General features: G+C 40.6%; 1 protein-coding gene across 4 annotated transcripts in view; it reads right to left on the bottom strand.

The window, feature by feature from the left end:
* ptprub (protein tyrosine phosphatase receptor type Ub) overlaps positions 1-19,473 on the bottom strand; it is a 162,935-nt gene that overhangs the window by 3,979 nt on the left and 139,483 nt on the right. For 2 of the 4 annotated variants that reach the window (XM_069143102.1, XM_069143104.1), the window contains 10 exons: positions 17,313-17,330; positions 15,619-15,655; positions 14,577-14,674; positions 11,329-11,445; positions 10,209-10,363; positions 9,571-9,706; positions 8,671-8,820; positions 7,124-7,438; positions 4,369-4,494; positions 2,336-2,493 (listed from right to left, as the gene is read on the bottom strand). In XM_069143102.1, the coding sequence (XP_068999203.1) occupies positions 2,336-2,493; positions 4,369-4,494; positions 7,124-7,438; positions 8,671-8,820; positions 9,571-9,706; positions 10,209-10,363; positions 11,329-11,445; positions 14,577-14,674; positions 15,619-15,655; positions 17,313-17,330 (1,310 nt within the window). The remainder of the gene's footprint in view (positions 1-2,335; positions 2,494-4,368; positions 4,495-7,123; positions 7,439-8,670; positions 8,821-9,570; positions 9,707-10,208; positions 10,364-11,328; positions 11,446-14,576; positions 14,675-15,618; positions 15,656-17,312; positions 17,331-19,473) is intronic. The other 2 variants (XM_069143103.1, XM_069143105.1) reach the window with 1 other exon arrangement.

Raw genomic sequence — 19,473 nt, 5'->3', positions numbered from 1 at the left:
TGTACATTTACAGTGTAATTTGCACATGTGTTTAGCAGGCAAAAAAATTAGTTTAATAGTTTATATATTTGAATTAAATAAACAATAGACTTGACTTGTATTTGTACACCCTCAGCCCCTTAAAAAAGGAAGGCAACGAAGCTAAAAGCTGCAAAACTGTTAATAGTGTGGGTGGAAATAAACCAGGAGGTCAGTGTAAAAATGTAAGTCAGTATTGCATCGGTTGCACTCGTGGTAGTCAGACCAGGTGAACATAGAGTTGATCTGAAGTGATGAAAAATGAGAAAAATATTGATAACAAAAGAGCCATCATTGCTCTTGGGGCCCCATTGTATTATTCAACAAACTGCATGCAATGAAAAGAGGCCCAGGTTAAAATTAAGTTGTTTGAAAAGTTCATTAAAAGTAAGAAAATGATTGACTAAATATTTTCAAAAGCTCCCTTGTACCAATGCATACGGGAAGTTCAATCTCTCTCATTTAATTTACAATTTGTGTTTGTCCTTTAATGCTGAATATTTAGTCATGCGAGTGGCGTGGCTCTCTGGTTGGCAATGTTGTCTGGAGGTCGGTCAACCACTTAGGTTTAGACTGAAATATCTCGGCAAGCAATGGATAGATTGCCATGAAATTCTGTAAAGACAGTTGATGATCCCTGAAGGGTAAATCCTCCTGCCTTTGATGGTCCCCTGACTATATTTCTAGCAGCAGTATGAGGCTGGCATTTGTGGTTTTCAGTGAAGTTTCTCCACAACCATTGGATGGATTGCCATAAAATTTGGTACAGTCGGTCTTGCTGCAACAGTCAATTTTTTTTATCCGAAAAACTTTGGTAGCACTCTAGTGCTACCATCAGATCGGCATTTCAGTATGTCCAATACTTCAGTTTATGACCAAGTCATTCAAAAGGACCATATACTAATGACATTTACATCAGCCTTAAAGCTGCTTAAAGCTAATCAGCAAATATTAGCATGCTCCCAGGCTGAACAAAGATGGTCAATATGGTAAACATCAGCATATTAGCATTGTGAGCATGTTAGCATGCTGACGTTAGCAATTAGCACTAAGCATAGCTGTACCAAGTGAAGCCTCATTGAGACATTAGCATGGCTGTACATTTAGAAATGTTTTTTTAAAAAGCTTTCCCGTGTTGCCCTCCATTAGATATTGACTGTCGGTGTTGCTTATCCAAGTTTAGTCTGAAATCCTTCAGTTCTGTCTTACTGCACATAGAGCAGTGGGTACCACACACAGTTTATACCAAGGATATAATATCAATATAAAGAAGTGTATTTGCCTCTCCGGTAGGAATGAGCCTCCTAATACGTTTAAGCGAGTATTGGAAGACAATAACAGAGTATAAGCAGGGCACAATATGTGTAATCTGATAACACTGTTTTTGTGTTTATACTACCTCATAAAAAAAATGACATTTGATAGAGTTCATACAGCATGAAGAGACTATACAGGATAGAAATAGTGATAGGCGAAACACTGTAAAGTGACCGAAAAGAAAAGATAAATAACAGCACAGGGTGGCATTTCTTGTAAAATACTGTCCTGGTCATCATAAATGAAAGGCAATATCAATAAAGTAGTGGAGGACAATTCACTTCCTCTCTCCAGAGACACACGCAGCACAGGTGGGCGTGGAAGACTCTGCAGCATATACAAGCAATATTAAGGTAATCAATCGTCGTCAGTGCTTTGGCAGTCCTGGATTTAGTGTAGTGAGAAGCATTGCATTCTGTATTAAGCTATAATTGATTTGATCTCCATAATCTCTTTCCTGGTTGTCGTGGGTAACACTGTGTGACAGCACTGAGTGATGTGCTTTTGGAAGGGGGCGGTGGGGGTGAACGTGTGACGGTTTTGCAATGAGCTAGACAGGCCCATTCATATTCATCAGCAGGGTGTGCACTCCGGGGGCTTAGGACAACAGAGGAGCTACAACACCACATACTGCACTATACCACGGTGCAGCACATTACGCCACAATTTGATTTTCAACATTATAAAATGCTGCCATGATAAATCGCACTGCATCTCATTGCACCAAATCACACATTACACCACAGACACAAGGCACGACACAGTGTCTGTCTCGCGTCAAACAGATTTGCTCATGATTTGCCACATTTTTACAGACATTTTTGTGATAGTCCCTTCTGTGAATAAGCTTTTGGTTTTAAACGCACTTCTAAATGTCAGTCTTCAGCGACAGTAATTTGCTGTCTAAGACATTTTCAGAAAGAGAATAAATGTATTTCTGCCTTGCTTCCTTGTCTTTTAATTTACAGCACATGATGCACGTCACTAAAAGATCACTCACAGGCAGTGCACAACAGTGCGTCCTTCTCCACATTCCCTTTGCCACTTGTGCACTTGCGCCAGTAGGTTGAGGAAAGCCTTCTTGGAGTCCGGAACGTCGCGATACGCCGACCAGCGCAGGAACTGGAACTGACACACCACCAGCTGGCCCTCTTGGAGCTGCAGATGCAACAGAAAATATAGAACAAATGTCTGACTCTACTGTACTGTGTTGGTGCATGTACATGTGTCTGTATTGTATTACATTTTCTGGTTGTTTCAGTATTTTTGTGTGTGTGCCAGTTAACACCCGTCTTTGAACGCTCCCCAGGCTGTGTGCTGGCACTCTCAGCGGTGCTCACTCAGCAGGTTGACTTTGAGATATATGGGTTTGTAGGTGTAAGCGGGGCCCGGGCTGTGCCTGAAAGAGGTCCCTGTGTGTTCATAACCTTGTCCTGTAGAATCTCACCTAATACTTAAGGACCAGTGGAGAACTGTAAGTCATGCAAATTGGGCTGGCAAAGACACCAACGATGCATGGAGGAATTGCCTCAGTGGAGGTGGGATTTACACAATGTCCTCTTTTTTTTTTTTTTTTTTAACTGCTCTCATACCCACACATACATATGCTTACAATGCACTTCCTTTGACTTTTACTCCCTACCCTTGTATATCATTGTCACGCATAGGAAATACACACTGCACCGAGAGAGGGAGAGGTGCGTGTTCTTTCTGTGTGATTTGATTTCTCCCATGCTGTTTTGAGTTGCCCTCTCCCTGACTGTGATGTGCACGGAGTAGAAAAAAGGTGGCATAGGTAGAGAGGGGAATGACAAGGGCAGTCCGACAGAGAGGGGTAAGGATGCCAATCAAGAAAGGAAGTTCTAGGAACTGCATGTCGCGCTCCTTATAATGGCAGTGGGGAAACACCTTGCATACAGATTTCTCCAATAATTGGTTGACAGTGATCCAGAGCAGAATGCATGCATGTGCTTATGCAAATTCCTCAGTGTAAAACATGCATGCATACCTGCACACACAAACACACATTCAACACAAAGAAATGTGTGGGGTCAAAAGGACTGATTCATGCATATAAACATATTTGGAGTGTTGTTGTTTTTTTTGTTGATGAAAGACCACAATGACAGAACTGTCAGCATCTTTATTTAGCTAATTATAATGAGTTCTGCCTAATTCTCTACCTTTTAAGATGTGTGACAGGGTATATCAACAAATCAAAAGACTCTGCTTTGCAGCCTTAAATTGTATAATGCAAGTGAAAATCTGTCAGGCATTATGATGATTAAAGTTCCCTCTTTAGTATGCCAACAGGCACCTGCGACACGGAAGACACCTATCTAGGTAATGACAAGGAGAAATTGAAAAAGGGAGAGACTGACCTTTATTGCACGCATGTCAATGGGCTTCTCTTGCATGTTTTCTATAGGCAGAACATTCTTATACTAATAATCACACTTACGGGAACGTCCGATGGAAAGACTGGTGAGTCTGGTTAAATGTTTTTGGACTGCTGAATATCAAAACAATGTCCTTTGTAGGATGTGTAATATAGTCTATGAAGAAGGTTTTTACTCATCTGCAGTTGTGCCCAGTAAAAATGTTCAGGCTACATTTTAGAGTGAATTTATTTGAAAGTGTATATATTTGACAAACTCCTCTGTCCCATGAGGCATAAACTAGAGATGTGATGTTGTGTGTGCATAAGACAGGAATAATGATGCAGAAGCGCAGACGGTGTACAAATCCAGCATCAAGGAAAGCGCTCAGCTTCAGTATAGAAATGTATACGTTAAGGTTTCAGGTACACGGCCTGTAGTACTTTGAGAACTTGTGTGAGGTTTTTAGACGCACATTACAAGTAGCAGCTCTGACTATATTGTAGGTAAAATGTCACATCTGAATTACCAGTGAGGACCACAGCTAATGCATTTCTAATAAGGCTCAAGTTATCATTTGAGAAATACCCCTGTGTGGAACAACATGTCCTGCGCAGGCTTTTTTTTTTTTTTTTTTGCTGTCGTAAAGACTCACCCTTGTGACGTTCTTGACCCGGAAGAGACGAGTAACGACATCCTCATCAGCTGACATGGACAGAAACTCCACTTCCATGGGCCCGTACTGCTGTAAACCAGGCTCCGGCCAGTACTGAACACATGGCTACACGTAGGAAATGGGTCAATGAGAGAGAACATTTCATTAGCGAATGCGGCATGTAGACTACTTAGAAAAACAAGAGCAATTTTCAGTTGTTGTGACCAGAAAAACTTTCTTTGGATCATAAAATAACTTTGTGTGTTTAAGGGTGTGTGCATGTATGCAGGGGGGGGTCTGCGTGCATGCACTGTCAATAAAATATCAGAAAGATCAAAGAGACACAGACAAGTAAGTGTTATAACAGTCTAAAAATGGCACGTGCCTGCAAGAGGTATTACGGCGCCATACCGGTGGAGAGAAACAGTATGGGAAGGGAGATGTTAATGTGCTTTGAGAGATTGCAACGAGAGGGAGACAGAGCACTCCAGAGCCACGAATGAACTCTATAGCAGAGTTCATAACAAGATCTTGCAATGGATAACTTAAAGTGGCTATAACTCAATTTTTGCAGGCGGAATCCAAAAGTCATTGCTTTGGAAGAAACAAGATGAAAACATTTAAAAAGGGGAGTGGACGAAAAGTGGGTTTGAACGGGAGCACCTACATGTTCTTTTGTTCTTTATTACCAGTCTACACAGGGTTTTAGAAAACTGCACACAGAAACACCAACTTTCTACTTTTAACTGGCACATCCCCAAATATTTAAAGAATTAAGATCATTTGTCAACATTTTAGCAATGCTTGTCAAGGCCTTAGGGGTCATGTTAGTAGTTTACTGGTTTTGAAGCTTTTCTCTTACATTGAGTGCATTGAGTGGGAGCAATGAATTACTGCCCACACCTGTCTAGCACATTTATTTTAATCATTAAGGTGCATTAAGCCAGACAGTATAATACCAGTATTGGTGATTAGGGTCATGCTGGATATCACAAGGTTCAAGTCTTCGACTGTTGAGTGCCTTTCTGTCAAGACTCTGACGTTAGCAAGTGGCCATTAAACACAAGTGTTTACCAGCTGCAAAAATATATATTTTGTGACCTAGTTCATTTCCATTTTATGACATCTTACAAAACATATTTACAGGTAACAGAACATCTTCACGGAAAAATATGCAGACTGAAAAATGGACCCTTCAATTATTTCTTCAGCAGTGGAACGTTTTCCACAAAACAAGGTAAAACCCTAAAGAGTGAAATAAAAAAAATCCAAGATAGATCTAGGATTGAAATAATTTAGAGTAAGAACCTGCTTTCCAAGGCTGTGATACAATGTAATTCATAATTCACATGGTTAATACTTAAAGTTTGACTGCATAACTTGTAAATCTTGTAAAAACAAAATTCAATCTAGACTCTGTGTAAGCTATTATCTTCAATGCCTTTGGCTTTTTACAAGTGATCTCTGCGATTCACCAGTTATTCATACACATATTAATTATACAGGTGTAAATACAAGGTAATAATGAGATTATACATAAGTACTTCAAATTACCCTTGTAAGAGAATTAATAATACATTGATGAAAGCTGATGTTACCTAATGTTGCTTGCTGGTATTCCTGATCTCAGTGCAGCATTTGATACAATGGATTCAAATATTCTTATTCATATACTATATCATGGGTTGTCCTTGATTGCCTTGTATTTGGTCTGGTGCGCATATCCTATGTCTGTCAATGGTATTTCATCCTTGCAGGTATTGTCCCTGTGTGGTGTCCCACAAGAAACCACTTTGGTTCCAATATTATTCCTTCTTTACTTCCTTTCCTCAGACAGTTGTACCTGTTCCACAGACTGAATTATTCAGCAACATTGTTGACTCTGCCCAACTGTTTATCTGCTATTAAGGAGTGGATGTTTGCCAATATCCTTCAGCTTAATTCCAACTGAACGGAGATGTTTGAGCACGTCTGTAGTCAAACTGTGCCAGCGTTTGGCTCTTCAACAGAGTAATGTTGTGCCTTCTGCTACAAACCTGGAAGTTACATTTGATCAGAGCCTTGGTCTGAGCTCCCGTAATACTACTGCAAGCTTGTTATGTCTATTTGACATAGTTTCATTTCATGTGTACTTGAGTTCGGTACTCATCCTTTCTTCTGTCCTAATCAGAAAATGGTGCGATAGCTCCATTTGTTCATGTGACTTTTAACAGGTTGTTATTGTTTTTTAGTGTTTCATTGAGTTTATAAGTGAATCCTGAATGTACATTTTGTGTTATGTTTTCAGTAATTATTGCTATTATTGTAAGTGTTAAAGTAAGAACAGGGAATATTGCAGTAGAGAGAAAGACATACTGTATGCGCATGAGAAAAAGTGGGCCGGCAACAAGAGGAACCCTGAGATGTGGCTGTAGGGGAATGCAAGCCTATTATTCATATTCAGAAATGGATCTTAAAGAGGGATAGTAGAAACTGGGACGGGTGTTATCTAGTCATGCCTTGAGATCAATGTGGTCAGGGATCAAAGCCCAACAAAATGGCATGAAGGAACTAATCTCAAGCACAGTAAGATAGAGAAACAGTGAAGGCAGGGTGTCAGGAAAAATCTCAAGCAAAGTTCATACAATTTTGAGAATGAAAGTAAAAACTTGCGCAGCAAACAGTGGCTGCTGGGTGATTGAACACTATGTCTGTTTTTCTTTGTAGTATCAACAAATCAATGGCAATAAAACAGTATATAACACTTTGACCTCACCCAGGCAGAGTTGGACTGGTTGAGTTGGTTGACCATAACCACTGCTGTGCAGCCGTAGTCGAAAACCAGCCTCCAAAAATCAGCTGTGGTGCCCGGCAGAGGGTGAGGGGTCACAATAAAAGCAGCCTGGCGGTGGAAACTGTCAGCAAGAGCAGCGTTGATGTAATTGTTACTCTCCCCTTCTGTCGTAACCAGGAAGGCCAGGGCGCGATCAGGCGGCAGAACATCCATGCTGCGGTTCTTCTCTCGGTTTCTGGGCAACAGAGCAATGCTGCACTCTTCCACGTCCAGGTGGGGAGTCACGGAGTTGAGCGTCTGCAAATGGAAATGTTAAAGAGGTCGGGTGAGAGCGAGGTGAGGATAAAGTGAAATTCAAGACAGCGTTTAAAAGATGGAACGTGTGAGGAGTGGTGAGGCACAACCGAGGAGTCAGAGATGTTAGGGAAGAGGAGGAGGAACAAAAATAAGTGAATCAGACAAGAAAAGGGATACAGATGACGCCAAAAAAAAAAAAATCCAATAATGCCAATTGAAAGAATCTTTAATACTCGGAGCATTAAGTTGACAAACTGACTTAAAAGATTAAAGGATAAATTGGGCCACGGCATAATAAAGCTGAATGTAATTAAGTTAAAAAAAAAAATCTCAAAAGGAAATAGTGCATACCAATTTTCTTAGATGAACTCTCTGTTCATTTAGCCATAATTACATTAGACAACATGAAAAAAATATTTGGATCATTAATACACAGCATCAATAATAGATCTGTGACTTGCTGATCTCAGTACAACCGGTTGGCTGTTTGCCGTCTGCCGGATGGGAGAGTAAAAGGCAAACGGAGCTCATTGGGTGGTGGAGAGGCTTTCAACATCAATGTCAAAGGGATAAGTTTACAAGATCAAAGCGAAGGATTTAATATTTTTCTTTATGAAGACGTAACAATTTGTAATCAGAATGTTTGACCGCCTACATCACCATCCCCTAATCCTAAACAATACATCCAACATAATTTCTACCATATGTATATTATATAAGGATAAAACTGTCTAAAATTAAAGGAGGAGCATGAGCGTTTTTCCTGTACCGCTTTGAAATGCTAAACCTGAAATCAATGTTGCTGCTGGTTGAGCACTGCAGCAAAGGGTGGTGGATGGAGGTGGTGGGTAAAGCGTGCGGGAACACAGCTGGCTCTCCTCTCTCCTAATAAAGACCTAATAAAATGTTCTGAGAGCACATTGCTATCAACCAGGTAGAGGATTTCAAAAATAATTAAAATTTAACTTAACATCTCCTTGTAATAATACATCAATTATCCTATTTATTTCTGCACTATCTGTTAATTTTTAAATGCCTGTATTATTAAGTACATGATTTCAACCAAAGAGAACATGTAATTATTTTTTTAGTGTTATGTTACTGTCGGAATACCAATAAGGCTGTTTTAACTTAGATCAACTATACAGTACACAAGCAAATACAATATTCTCTCAACGGTATACAGTAGATGATCAATATGTTTGACTCTGGCTATCCAGCCAAAGACGGACCTGAAACTCCTCCCGCAGTTGAGAGGAGTTACTCTGGGAATCCACTCGCATCATCTCTTTGTAAGTCACCACAAACTCGTTCACCAAGATGGCCGTCTCTCCACACAGACAGGCCTCCAGGATGGCATCATGGATGAAGATATACTGCTCCTGAAAGGAAAACAGGCAACATAATTCAGTGCTTTAGATGTACACAAGTGTAGGCATACATGAGCTACGGTGGGTTTCAGATAACAAACCAGAGTGTGTGTGGAGGTTGCAAACAGCTAAACAAACATTACAAAAGAGGCAGGGTGAGACAGCAGCAGGTTAGGAACATACTGTATGTACATGTGAATAAATAATCAAACAATATTAAGAAGATTTTTCATAACCTGGCTTGTTCTGAATTAAACATTTGCTTTAATGTTCGTGGTGTATCAAGGCTCCTGGAGAATAAATGAATATTTCTCAGTAAAAAAAAAAAACAACACACACGCAGTGCGCATTTAATTATCGCACCCCTGCAAATAACTACAAATGTAATAAACAGTTAACTCAGTGTTGGATTTACATAATAAGGGGTGAATATGTAAATTATCTGCGGATCTAAAGAACAGCACGTGCCTACACAGCACACTGACAGACAATGTGAGTCTTTTCTCTAAAACTATTGCAATGACCTTTACATAAGTCCCAGAGTGGGAGTATGGTAATATACTCCCTTCGCTCTTTGAATTTCCAAACAACAAGGAGGGAAAAACAAATGTTTAAAAACCTGGCTCTTCTTCGGCTCTTGAGCAGTGAGAGTTTACCATATTATGGCCATTGATGTAACCTGCTGAATATGTGGAACATGTGCAAGAGAATCGGACTCAGTGTGACTGTGAAGTGGATTCTGGGCAGCGCTGTTGTCCTGACCTCGGTCTGAATCATGTTGATGCGTCGAGAACAGAGGGTTTTGACACAGTTGTAGATATCCACCACACCCTCACACTCGGCCATGTCCAACATGACATCCAGCACGATGTAGCAGCCGGTTCGGCCTGCCCCCGCACTGCAACGAAAGGCCGTCTTATATGAGGAAAAATGCATAATCTTAATAATAATAATAATAAACTTTATTTTTATAGCACCTTTCATACAAGAAATGCAGCTCAAGGTGCTTTGTAATCTTAAAGCAGTAAATAATCTACTATTTTACAGAATGCAGTCTGTTCAGGAGTGCAGGTTATCAGCACAAAAGGAAATGATCCTGAAGGACCACCTTAATGTGCAAGGCAGTGTCAAGCTACTACATAGCGAACAATAGGGGCACCATGGTGCTTACTGCCACCTTGCTACAAGCAATCTTGCTGGCAAGGCTAACAAAAAATAACCTACCGATGCTAGCTGCAGCCTTCGACAGACACAGTGCACTGTAGTAACTGTAGTCTACCTACAGGATATTACTTGTTTATGATACTGTGAAAAATACATTTTCACAACACTCCTATACTGTATATTAAAAAAAATGCCATTACATGTTTGGTTACAACACTTGCTAAGCATCACGGTACCTGCAGTGGACCACCACAGGGCCAGCATCAGGAGGGGTGGAGGCTTTCACTCTTCGTATAAAAGCCAACAGTCCAGTGGCGTGATAGGGAACCCCATGTTCGGGCCAGGACGTGAAATGGAATTGACGTACCTCATGCTTGGTTGAGTATCCTCTCTGTAAAAAGAAACACGGTACACATAAGCGCTTCATGTAAAAGCACTACATACTGGCTGGCATCAAAGCCCTAATAGCCCTACAGCCCCTGATCTCGCCAAAGATGTGCTTCCATCCATTCTGAGACATCCCACCCCTCTCCATGATAGAAGCGACCAATTGTTTTGGTTTTGGTAGTGCGAGGACAACTAGGACATTATTTATGTGGGATGTTAGGTCCTCCAGGACATTAGGCCTGTGGGCATCACATGTTAAAAGCAGCTGCAGTGTGACAGACGTGCAGAAAAGGAATTACTGAGGCTCTAGGGATCTCATGGAGGGCTGGGAGGTTTCTCCTCTCTGCTGGGAAACTGCTTCAGTCACGCAGCAATTTCTTCCTCTGTACAGAGATGACAAAGTAAAGCGACGCAAGGCAAAGATTTGTTGAAGACAGATATCCCAAAAAAATAAAAGAAAGGAAAAGAGCTCTGAAAAAAACATCTGTCACCAGTTTCCAAATTCATGCGGATTTGAATAAGCAGCAGCGGGTGCCCATAGAGAGCGAATGTGACTGTGTGATGATAATGCTGTGTTTGGGCCACTGTCACTCCAGTATTGCTCCGAGCTCCTCCAATAAGAGATCCCCCAGGAGATTGACAGGATGGAGGCCATCAGGGGCACAACACTGTAACAGCTACGTAGGAAAGACAGCAGGGGCATTCACATCGCTACTGGTGTTAATACCTCTCAGTTTAACATGTGGACCTCGTGTCCATCAGCAGTAAATCCTGTCAAGTATTTAATCCCTTCTATTAATAGACTACTTCTAATTTTAATTATTCCTTTACCAGGTAACATGTCAGCATGCAGCACCATAGACTGCGTTCTACCCTGAAAGAGCAGTGACAAATTGAGTTTAGATCAAATAACAACAAAGACGTCAGGCAAACAAGGGCAGGGAAAATGTAAATGTGAGATAAACTCACCCTCTCCAAAGCAAAGGTGCGAACTGTGTATTCAGCGAGAGTCTCCGTCTTAAGCAGAGTGATTTTGATGTCACCGTACATCTCGCTGTCATCAGGCCAGTATTTACAGCATTTCACCTGTTTAAAAAACAGCAAAGCAACAGAGTTGAACCTTGTGTTGACGTTCCTTGAATTCACACCTGCAAAACTGTAGTGTGTGTAACATGAATCAGTCGGTTTGACAGAGAAATGTTGGGCTGAATCTCCATTTTTTTTTTTTTTTTTTTTAAAGTAAAACAGAAAGTTCCCTACTGTTTCAACATCACTTTTCAAAACGTAATACAGTCTATAACATTTGGAGTCTTTTTGCTACTTTTTTATCCAATTACTTTCAACATGTTGTAAATAAATGACACAAGTCACCCCCCTCACTTTTACTCTATTACTTTTAGGCGGATAGATTAACCAGGTTTGTTAAGTTATGTTGTACACAGCTGTGCATTTATCATTTAAATCTGGATTTGAGTGTTGTCAAACAACAAACCGTCTTTTCTCTCTATTGCATTCCTGTTGATAATATCGGTGCCAACTCAAGCAAATAATAGTATCACTGGATGGAGAACATCATCTTTACCATCAGTCCAGCCACTCAACTACAAGGTAAACCCACTTCACAATGGACACTATGGCTGTCGTCTTTTCTTATGAACAGGAAGACAGTAATGGATTGCAAGCTTAAGTTAGAATTTGTTGGATAAACCTAAGAGCGCCTCTCACATCCTTCTTTACACCAGTTTTGAATTTCATGGGACTGAAAGCGCTTTACATCATATTTGAAATTTAGCCATACGATTCAAAGTGAATGCATAACAAGATTTTACTCTTTAAAAAGTATTCACTGGATTATTTTTAACAGCTCATTTAAGAGCAAAGGAAATGCATATTACCCGTGTGATCATAATTCCAAATTAAGTGATGATAATAACTTTATTCCTTAGAATAGAAACATAGAGAAATGAAATTAAGTAAAGGTAGAGGTTCCATTTCAAATGCTGCAGAAAAACAAATACAACCTGTTCCTTTGCAGATATTTTATCTTGGGGGTGGGGGGGCAAAGAAAGGAGAGCCCAAAAATCACATAATGACAGGCAGCATAATAAACAGGAGGGCAGCAATCTCTTTCACCAACACCAAGCACAACAGATGTGATTTTTTTTTTTTTTAACATAATGGAGGTGTTATTTGGATTCAGCCACACAGACCACTTCTCATTTGCTGACTGTTCCCAGAATTGTCAGGATGGAGAACCACATTGGATGAAGGGCTACTGCTAGAAAAATGGTAATTTTCACCATCCACTGAGGTAATATGTTTATCTTGCCTGGACTGAAAAGGATGGAGTACTCATGGTAGAATTCATAGTACATGCCTTCATGCGAGGTGGAAAATATTGGTGCTACATTATGGTATGCAGTGTATATACCAAGACATTAGCCCTGGATTTGCTGGACAGAATATGTTTATATGCACCACAAGTATTTTATGGCATGTTTTATGAACTATGTAATCATTACAATGATCATGTAAATTCCTAACACAGCAGTGCAATTTCATGATCTTGTCAGAACAGACAAACAGGGGATAATCTATGACGCAATTCTGTAAAATGTACGCATTCTATGAAAAACTCAACAATAGCGCAGAGAGACTGATCAAAAATATGCATTTGATGATTGCTACTGCTCAAATGCCACTAAAAGAATATTGTACAGAAAGTTAAAGGGACACTTAGACATAGAGCTGCGCCATGAATCAAATACAAATGATTAATAATTGATATTATTACTTTTTATCCAAACCAGTTTTACTCATGTGAATATGTTCCATGAAATAATTCTGTCAGCTCACCCTTAATGCCCTGGAGCTGCTTTAACTTTCCCTATAACACAGCAAATCAAATCATGGCTTATTAACAAACAAGCAGTTGCTTTTGCCATCTACGTTTATGTTCACACACCCACACTTGTGACTAGCAAGCATAATCTGCCCATTGTTGGAAGAATAGAACCAGTCACTGGTGCAGAGCTGCTATGGAAAAAAACAAGTCAGTCGTGTGGGCTAACTTGGCTTCAGTAAACAGGATGAAGCTATATGCAAATACTACAACATGGTAAGAGCAGAAAATCACACACCTAACCCGGGGACTTCTCTGACACAACAGTCCATTGCACAGGAGTTTGCAAACACTACTCGATATGCAAAAATGATTTAATCTGGTAAGAACCTTTGTTAGGAAACCAGGCCAGAAACACTTAAGCTATTTAAAGTAACAAGACATGCGAATTTTCTTGTTTCTTGTAATTTCAGCAAATGCTTAGCATGAGTCTGAATCAGTGAATATGACTCTCAGAGATACACAGTTTGATACATAGAAGACAGTGGAGAACTACAGAGAACAGATTATGGTGTTAAACAACCCAATCTATAAAATTACATTTACTACTAGTACTACTGTTAAATTAACTATTAAATTGACTGTGACCAAGGTTTATGTGACAAATAACTATGATAAGGTAACATTGCCCAGTCTTTGTAAGACATGCTGGGAAATATTGCTGGGAGTTAGATGAGGATATTATTACCACAGTCATGTCTGTAAGGTAAATTATATGAATCTACCACCAGCAGCTCAGCTTAAACAGGAAACAGGAGGGAACTCATCTGGTTCTGTCCAATCAAGATAAAAAAAAAAAAATCCACCTGGAGGCCCCTGTGAAGTTTGTTTAAGCTGTTCAAAATGTGGATTCCATTGCAGTTGCACAGTTATCTATTTACATTCTGTGTAAAGCCAGGCTAACTGACTGCTCATTTTATTTTAGGACTCAGACATGAGTGGCATTAATCTTCTCATCTATCGTTCAGCAAAAAATGTGTTTCCCAAAATTACCTGGTGCATTAAATGGTAAATGGTCTGCACTTGTGCACTTTACAATTTCAGCCTCCCACACTTGCACACTAATTGTCTGCAATCGAAGGAAACTTAGGGGTTCGGTGTCTTGCACAAGGATACTTCGGCATGTGAACAGGAACAATCAGGAATTGAACCACCAACTTTAAAATTAGTAGGGGACCAGCTTTACCATCTGAGACAGTTAACAGGTTTGTGGTTTTGCATAAATTGGGGACATCAGCACCAGAGTGTAACAGTTTTTAAGCTCTGAACACTGTGGTGACAGGAGGTGGAGAAGGAGAGAGTGCACACAACTTACCCTGCCAACCTCCACCAGCTTAGTGATCATGACGATGCTGAAACAATTTTCCTGCCACACCATCCTCCAAAAATCATACAGAGTCTCCTGCTTTGGTCCTGGAGGGAGAGGGGAAGAAATGACAGAGAAAAAGACAAAAATGGCAGCATCAAGGCCCACTTTCTCAATAAGGGAGTTCTTGCTGTTGTGAAATCGCGTATTATTGCGACCCTAGTGTCCTTCCTCAGATGGCAGGGTACTGATCTCTCAAGATTGTGCCATCAATAAAGTTATTGGGAATTCCAGGCAGGCATAAGGGAAGGGGGTGATGGGTGACAAAACAACAGCAGTAGCATGATGATGAAAGCCCTAGGGACCACCAGTCACTCACTGTCATCCGAGGAAGAGACGTTTAGGAAGCGAGATACAACTTTAAAACGAGGATCACGTAGGACAGGAAGACAAAAACAAAGCTGACATCTTTTTTCTGTCTCTTGCAAGTTTCATCTGCCTCTCTGTGTCTCTCTGTGAGGAGAAGCTGGTGCAAGATAAGCAGACCCTGAGTGACTTTGTGAAGGGTGCTCCCAAGAAACTGACTCTCCCTTTGGGTGCAGAAACAGTACAAGGGAATTTTTAACACACACACACACACACACACACACACACACACACACACACACACACACACACACACATATAAAGAGCCCAAGTGTCCATGTCCATCAGAAGCGACTTTGTATTTGAGCAACAGAGGGTGAACTAAAGGTTTCTCTCTGACAATAAACACACCGCTCCACGTGTCACAGAGATTGAGAAGCTATAATTAATGTGTTTAATTATTCTGCTCTTCTCATGAATAATTCAGTGACGTCACCATCACTGCCTTCGTGGGTTGATAGTCATACCTTTGGATTTAGCAGAGAGATGGTTTTGTCAGGGGACAGTGCATGAGAAGGCTCATTGGTTGAATCATCCTCAATTTATTACACTGCAACAAAAGGTACTCCCCATACTGAATCCACACACTCACAAACACACACTATAGCTTTGCTGGGATACTCACCCTGAGTGGCGATGAAGTGGTTGGATCGATGGTAGCCCTGAAAGAGAGAAGAGGGATGACATGCTGAGTAAGCCATCTGCGCCTCAAGCACAGCTGTACGAGAGGATCTCTCTGTCTCACCCTTTTCCTCCCCTTCTTCCCTGCATCCTGCCCTCCTACTGACCCACTCTGCAACTGGGAAACGTGTTTCCAGTGTAATTTTTCCAGATTTGCCCAACCTATTGATGATTCCAGACCATGTTTTCACCCCCAGCGACTCCACAGATCGTTTGGAGCAGTTGAGGCGACACATGGTAAACACTGCATCCTGATAAACTGCTGATGAATCTCTGAAAATATTATTTGTACAGCACCGGGCTTGTTGAGTGAACAACACCCAAATCCCTGTGACAGTTTAATAAGGATATGATAAAGAAACTAAAGGCGCACTCTTTGTAATTTCAGGTGTCCGATTTATTTATCCATCTCTCTCTCTCTGTGTCGTCTCATAAAAACAAATCAGTTTGCATTGAAGATGCACTACAAACTTGATCTGGGATGATGAATTAAACCAAAACAGAGATTTTTCAGTAAACTTTTCTTCTGAGATTCTGCAACTCTTGTCACAAGTCAAACAAGTGGACCAGCGTCTTACACAGGTTTCAAATAAATGCACGAAACGAACATAAACAGCCTTCCACAGCAAAATCCGATTGGTACAGCAAGGTATTCTGAAAACCTCTATATCAAAGGCTGTAACAACCTTTGATATGGATGACAGACATTTTCATATGGTGAGTATGAGGTGAGTATGAATGACCAATGAGATGTCACCTCCACAGTCTCGAGGGGAATAAACACGACAGAGACCACCTGAGGGACTTTGATGGGTAAACACTTTCAGGACGGGCAAACTGTTCAAAGGAAGTCCTCTTGAACACAAGCACTTAGCTAAACCTTTCAAGGTAAAGGAGACACTTGATTCTGAAACTCTATGAAAAGATCCCCTAGAAAACCACATAGATGTTGTGGTTTGTCGAGAGGAGCAGCTGGAGGGATAATTGATGCCACAATTACGTGACTAACATAAGTCTGTGGAATGGAGAAGGCAGGTCAGGAATAATCTGAATAAACTCCCAAGCCCACCGGTTCTCATCAAATCAGTAGGATGTGGGAATCGCATGTTGATAACGTTTTTTTTAATCTTTGTGCAGAGGGCATCTTCCTAATATGTCGAGTCCATCCACGTTGCTGATGGATTGCTAAGCTGAATTGCATCCAGTCAGATAAACGAGGACATGTTTGAAATGGAGATGGATGACCAGTGCTGTGAGGCCTGCTATCCACAATTCCTCAGGCCCTGGCCAAACTCTATCAGCATGAATGCCACCACTCCTCCCCTTAAGACTGTCGCCATAGAAACTAAACTTCCTGATTCTTGGCCACTTATGAGAACTAACAAAGACAGCATGGTCCTCTATCCAGGGAGGACACATCTCCTTGTGTTCATTTGAAATCATTAGCTAAAAGGGTGTGTTTTTTTTTTTTTTTTTTTTTTTTTGTAAAATGTGCACAAACCTGAAACCCTCAGGGGTTTGAGCATTTGTGGATAGAGGACAGTGGAAAGAGAAGCGGGAAGTTGGAAGAGAAGAGGGGAAATAGAAAAAAAAAAAGAGGGCAATGGCAGGCAGAAGAATGAGCAGTTAAGTACTTACTTCCCTGTTAATCCGAATCTACAGGGTCCGAGGTCGAGGAAGTGGGGTGAGGAGTAGAAAAAGAAGACATATAGGCTAGTTAATGAAAGAAGTTGTAGTTATGGTTACAGACAGGTGGAGGTCTGTGTGTGTGCACATATGTGTTTATGTAAGCTTTGTGTGAGTTTATGACCGAGGGCCGTTGCTTTTTGATGAAGTCTGTTTTTGCTTCAACTTTTCCTTCAATTTACATGAAAGAGTTTCTTTCTTTTTAACTTGTCTCACACATGCAATAAGCTGCTAATAAGAAAATAAGGTTAGCTCGTTGTTTTCAAACTGTCCCAACAGCCTTTACAACACAGTTGGAAGGACATGTTACATAATCTGAACTAGTTCATGAGTTAGGTTATAAACTGTGACAAATAACGTTTAAAATAATGTGAGTTATTACTCTTTAAAGTCCCTGAAAACTTTGTCAAAAATAGTTTAAAAGAGTTTTCTGACAGTGTCAGACTCATGATGCACTACTGAAAAAAAGAAAATGCGGGGGTGCTGTCAAAATTCATACAGCAGAACCAGAAATATTGTGTTTTTTATTCCATGTATTCTCTTCACATGTCAAAACTTAAATTACCCACAATATAACTGGTTTGCTAACATTGGTTCAGAGACTGGGGCATTATGTTAGAAGCTGCTAATGTAACCTCGGAGCAGAGATTCCAAGATTTATTTTATTTTCGAGTGTTAGCCCCTGGATGTATTAACACAGCTGATGCGGTGCCACCACTCAGCCTTGCTGTCAATTTGTCCCAGTGGTCACTTATAAGGAAAAAATGCCCTGTGGCCCAAAAAGCATATTCCACATACAGTTGACCACCATTGTAAAAGAGATTTATGTGACATTGTTGACAGGACAGCTTCAACTGCAACCAATATTTGTATTATTTTTATATGAATGCAGGAAGGTTTCATATTTGTAAAACCTCACCAGCAGTTAGAAAAGTGGGTTTTATTTTCACGACCTCATAATGTAAAGTCAGTTGGTAACACGTGAAGGGCCAGCAGGGGAAATGTGCAGCAGGTCGTAAAGCACGGACACAAAGCCAAAAGCTGGAAAACTTCTAAGGCTCATGCCCCAAGTAAGCATAAGCGTAAGCGTGCTTCCACTTACAACTCTGCATCGTATGTTTGCGAACGTTGCGTACCGTACACATTCTCAGGTCCATTTGTAAGAGCCAGACTGGGGTCCATATCCAGTGTACTCGGGTGTAATACGCATCAGGTGAGAATGCTAGCTTTACCAAAAGCAGGACCACAGATGAATGTATGACAGCAACAATACTCGACTGTCTGTCACTTTATCAAACAGATAAAAAGCACTTCTCTGCTCTGCCTGTTTCCTCAAAAATCTGTGTATGCATGCAGATCTCACTTGGATTTGACTGTCTGACAGATGCGGTTTGAAGACAAGCAAGAGTGCCCCCAAAACAGCAGTAGTACTCTGTTATAAAGTCAGTTGTAAAAACCCACTCAAATGGATTTATTTTTACCGTGTATCATTGTAAGTTGTTGATGATGTGAGCATATTACAGAACATCAAAGGAAATGCTGCCGAATCCGGCACGGCACAGATCAATCCAATGTGGAAGCACCCTCACCATTTCATTCAAATATTGCTAAACTGTGATTGCTGCATCCCAACTAACTACTTGACATCACCTTTTTCCATCGAGGCGCCGCCTACTTCAACATTAAAGCAAAGACAAAAACTAAAATGCCAAAAACAACCAGAACTGTTCCAAATTTGGCAGAAAATGTTGGAGGAAATCACAGCTAATAGTAGGCTATGAAGTTGAATGAGAAAACTGATTTTCGGGGCCTTCATTTTCAGTAAAAGCGTAAGATAGTAAAGCTGTTTTTTAAACAAACGGATTGACACAATGTGTATTTATGTGTGTATATTTCTGATTGTGTGGCCGTGCTACACTTGTCAGGAAGACCCTGATACTCCTTTGACGCAAATAAAATGTAAATTGGCACCCGCCACGATGCACTTGACTGCTCTCCATTTGCAATAAGTGCAAGCAGCTGTTCAAGATATGCAATGTTCTGCACCTCTTCAAGCAACATACGCTAAAACAAAGCAAATAATCAGAAATTAAGTGACAGAAAAAGAAGAAAC

This window comes from Embiotoca jacksoni, unplaced genomic scaffold (genome assembly GCF_022577435.1).
Source record: "Embiotoca jacksoni isolate LCO1_2020_lvr unplaced genomic scaffold, fEmbJac1.0.p SCAF_11, whole genome shotgun sequence".
In the NCBI taxonomy this organism is placed as follows: Eukaryota; Metazoa; Chordata; class Actinopteri; family Embiotocidae; genus Embiotoca; species Embiotoca jacksoni.
The sequence above is the reverse complement of the archived record's forward strand: the minus strand, read 5'-3'. Positions and strand labels throughout refer to the sequence as shown.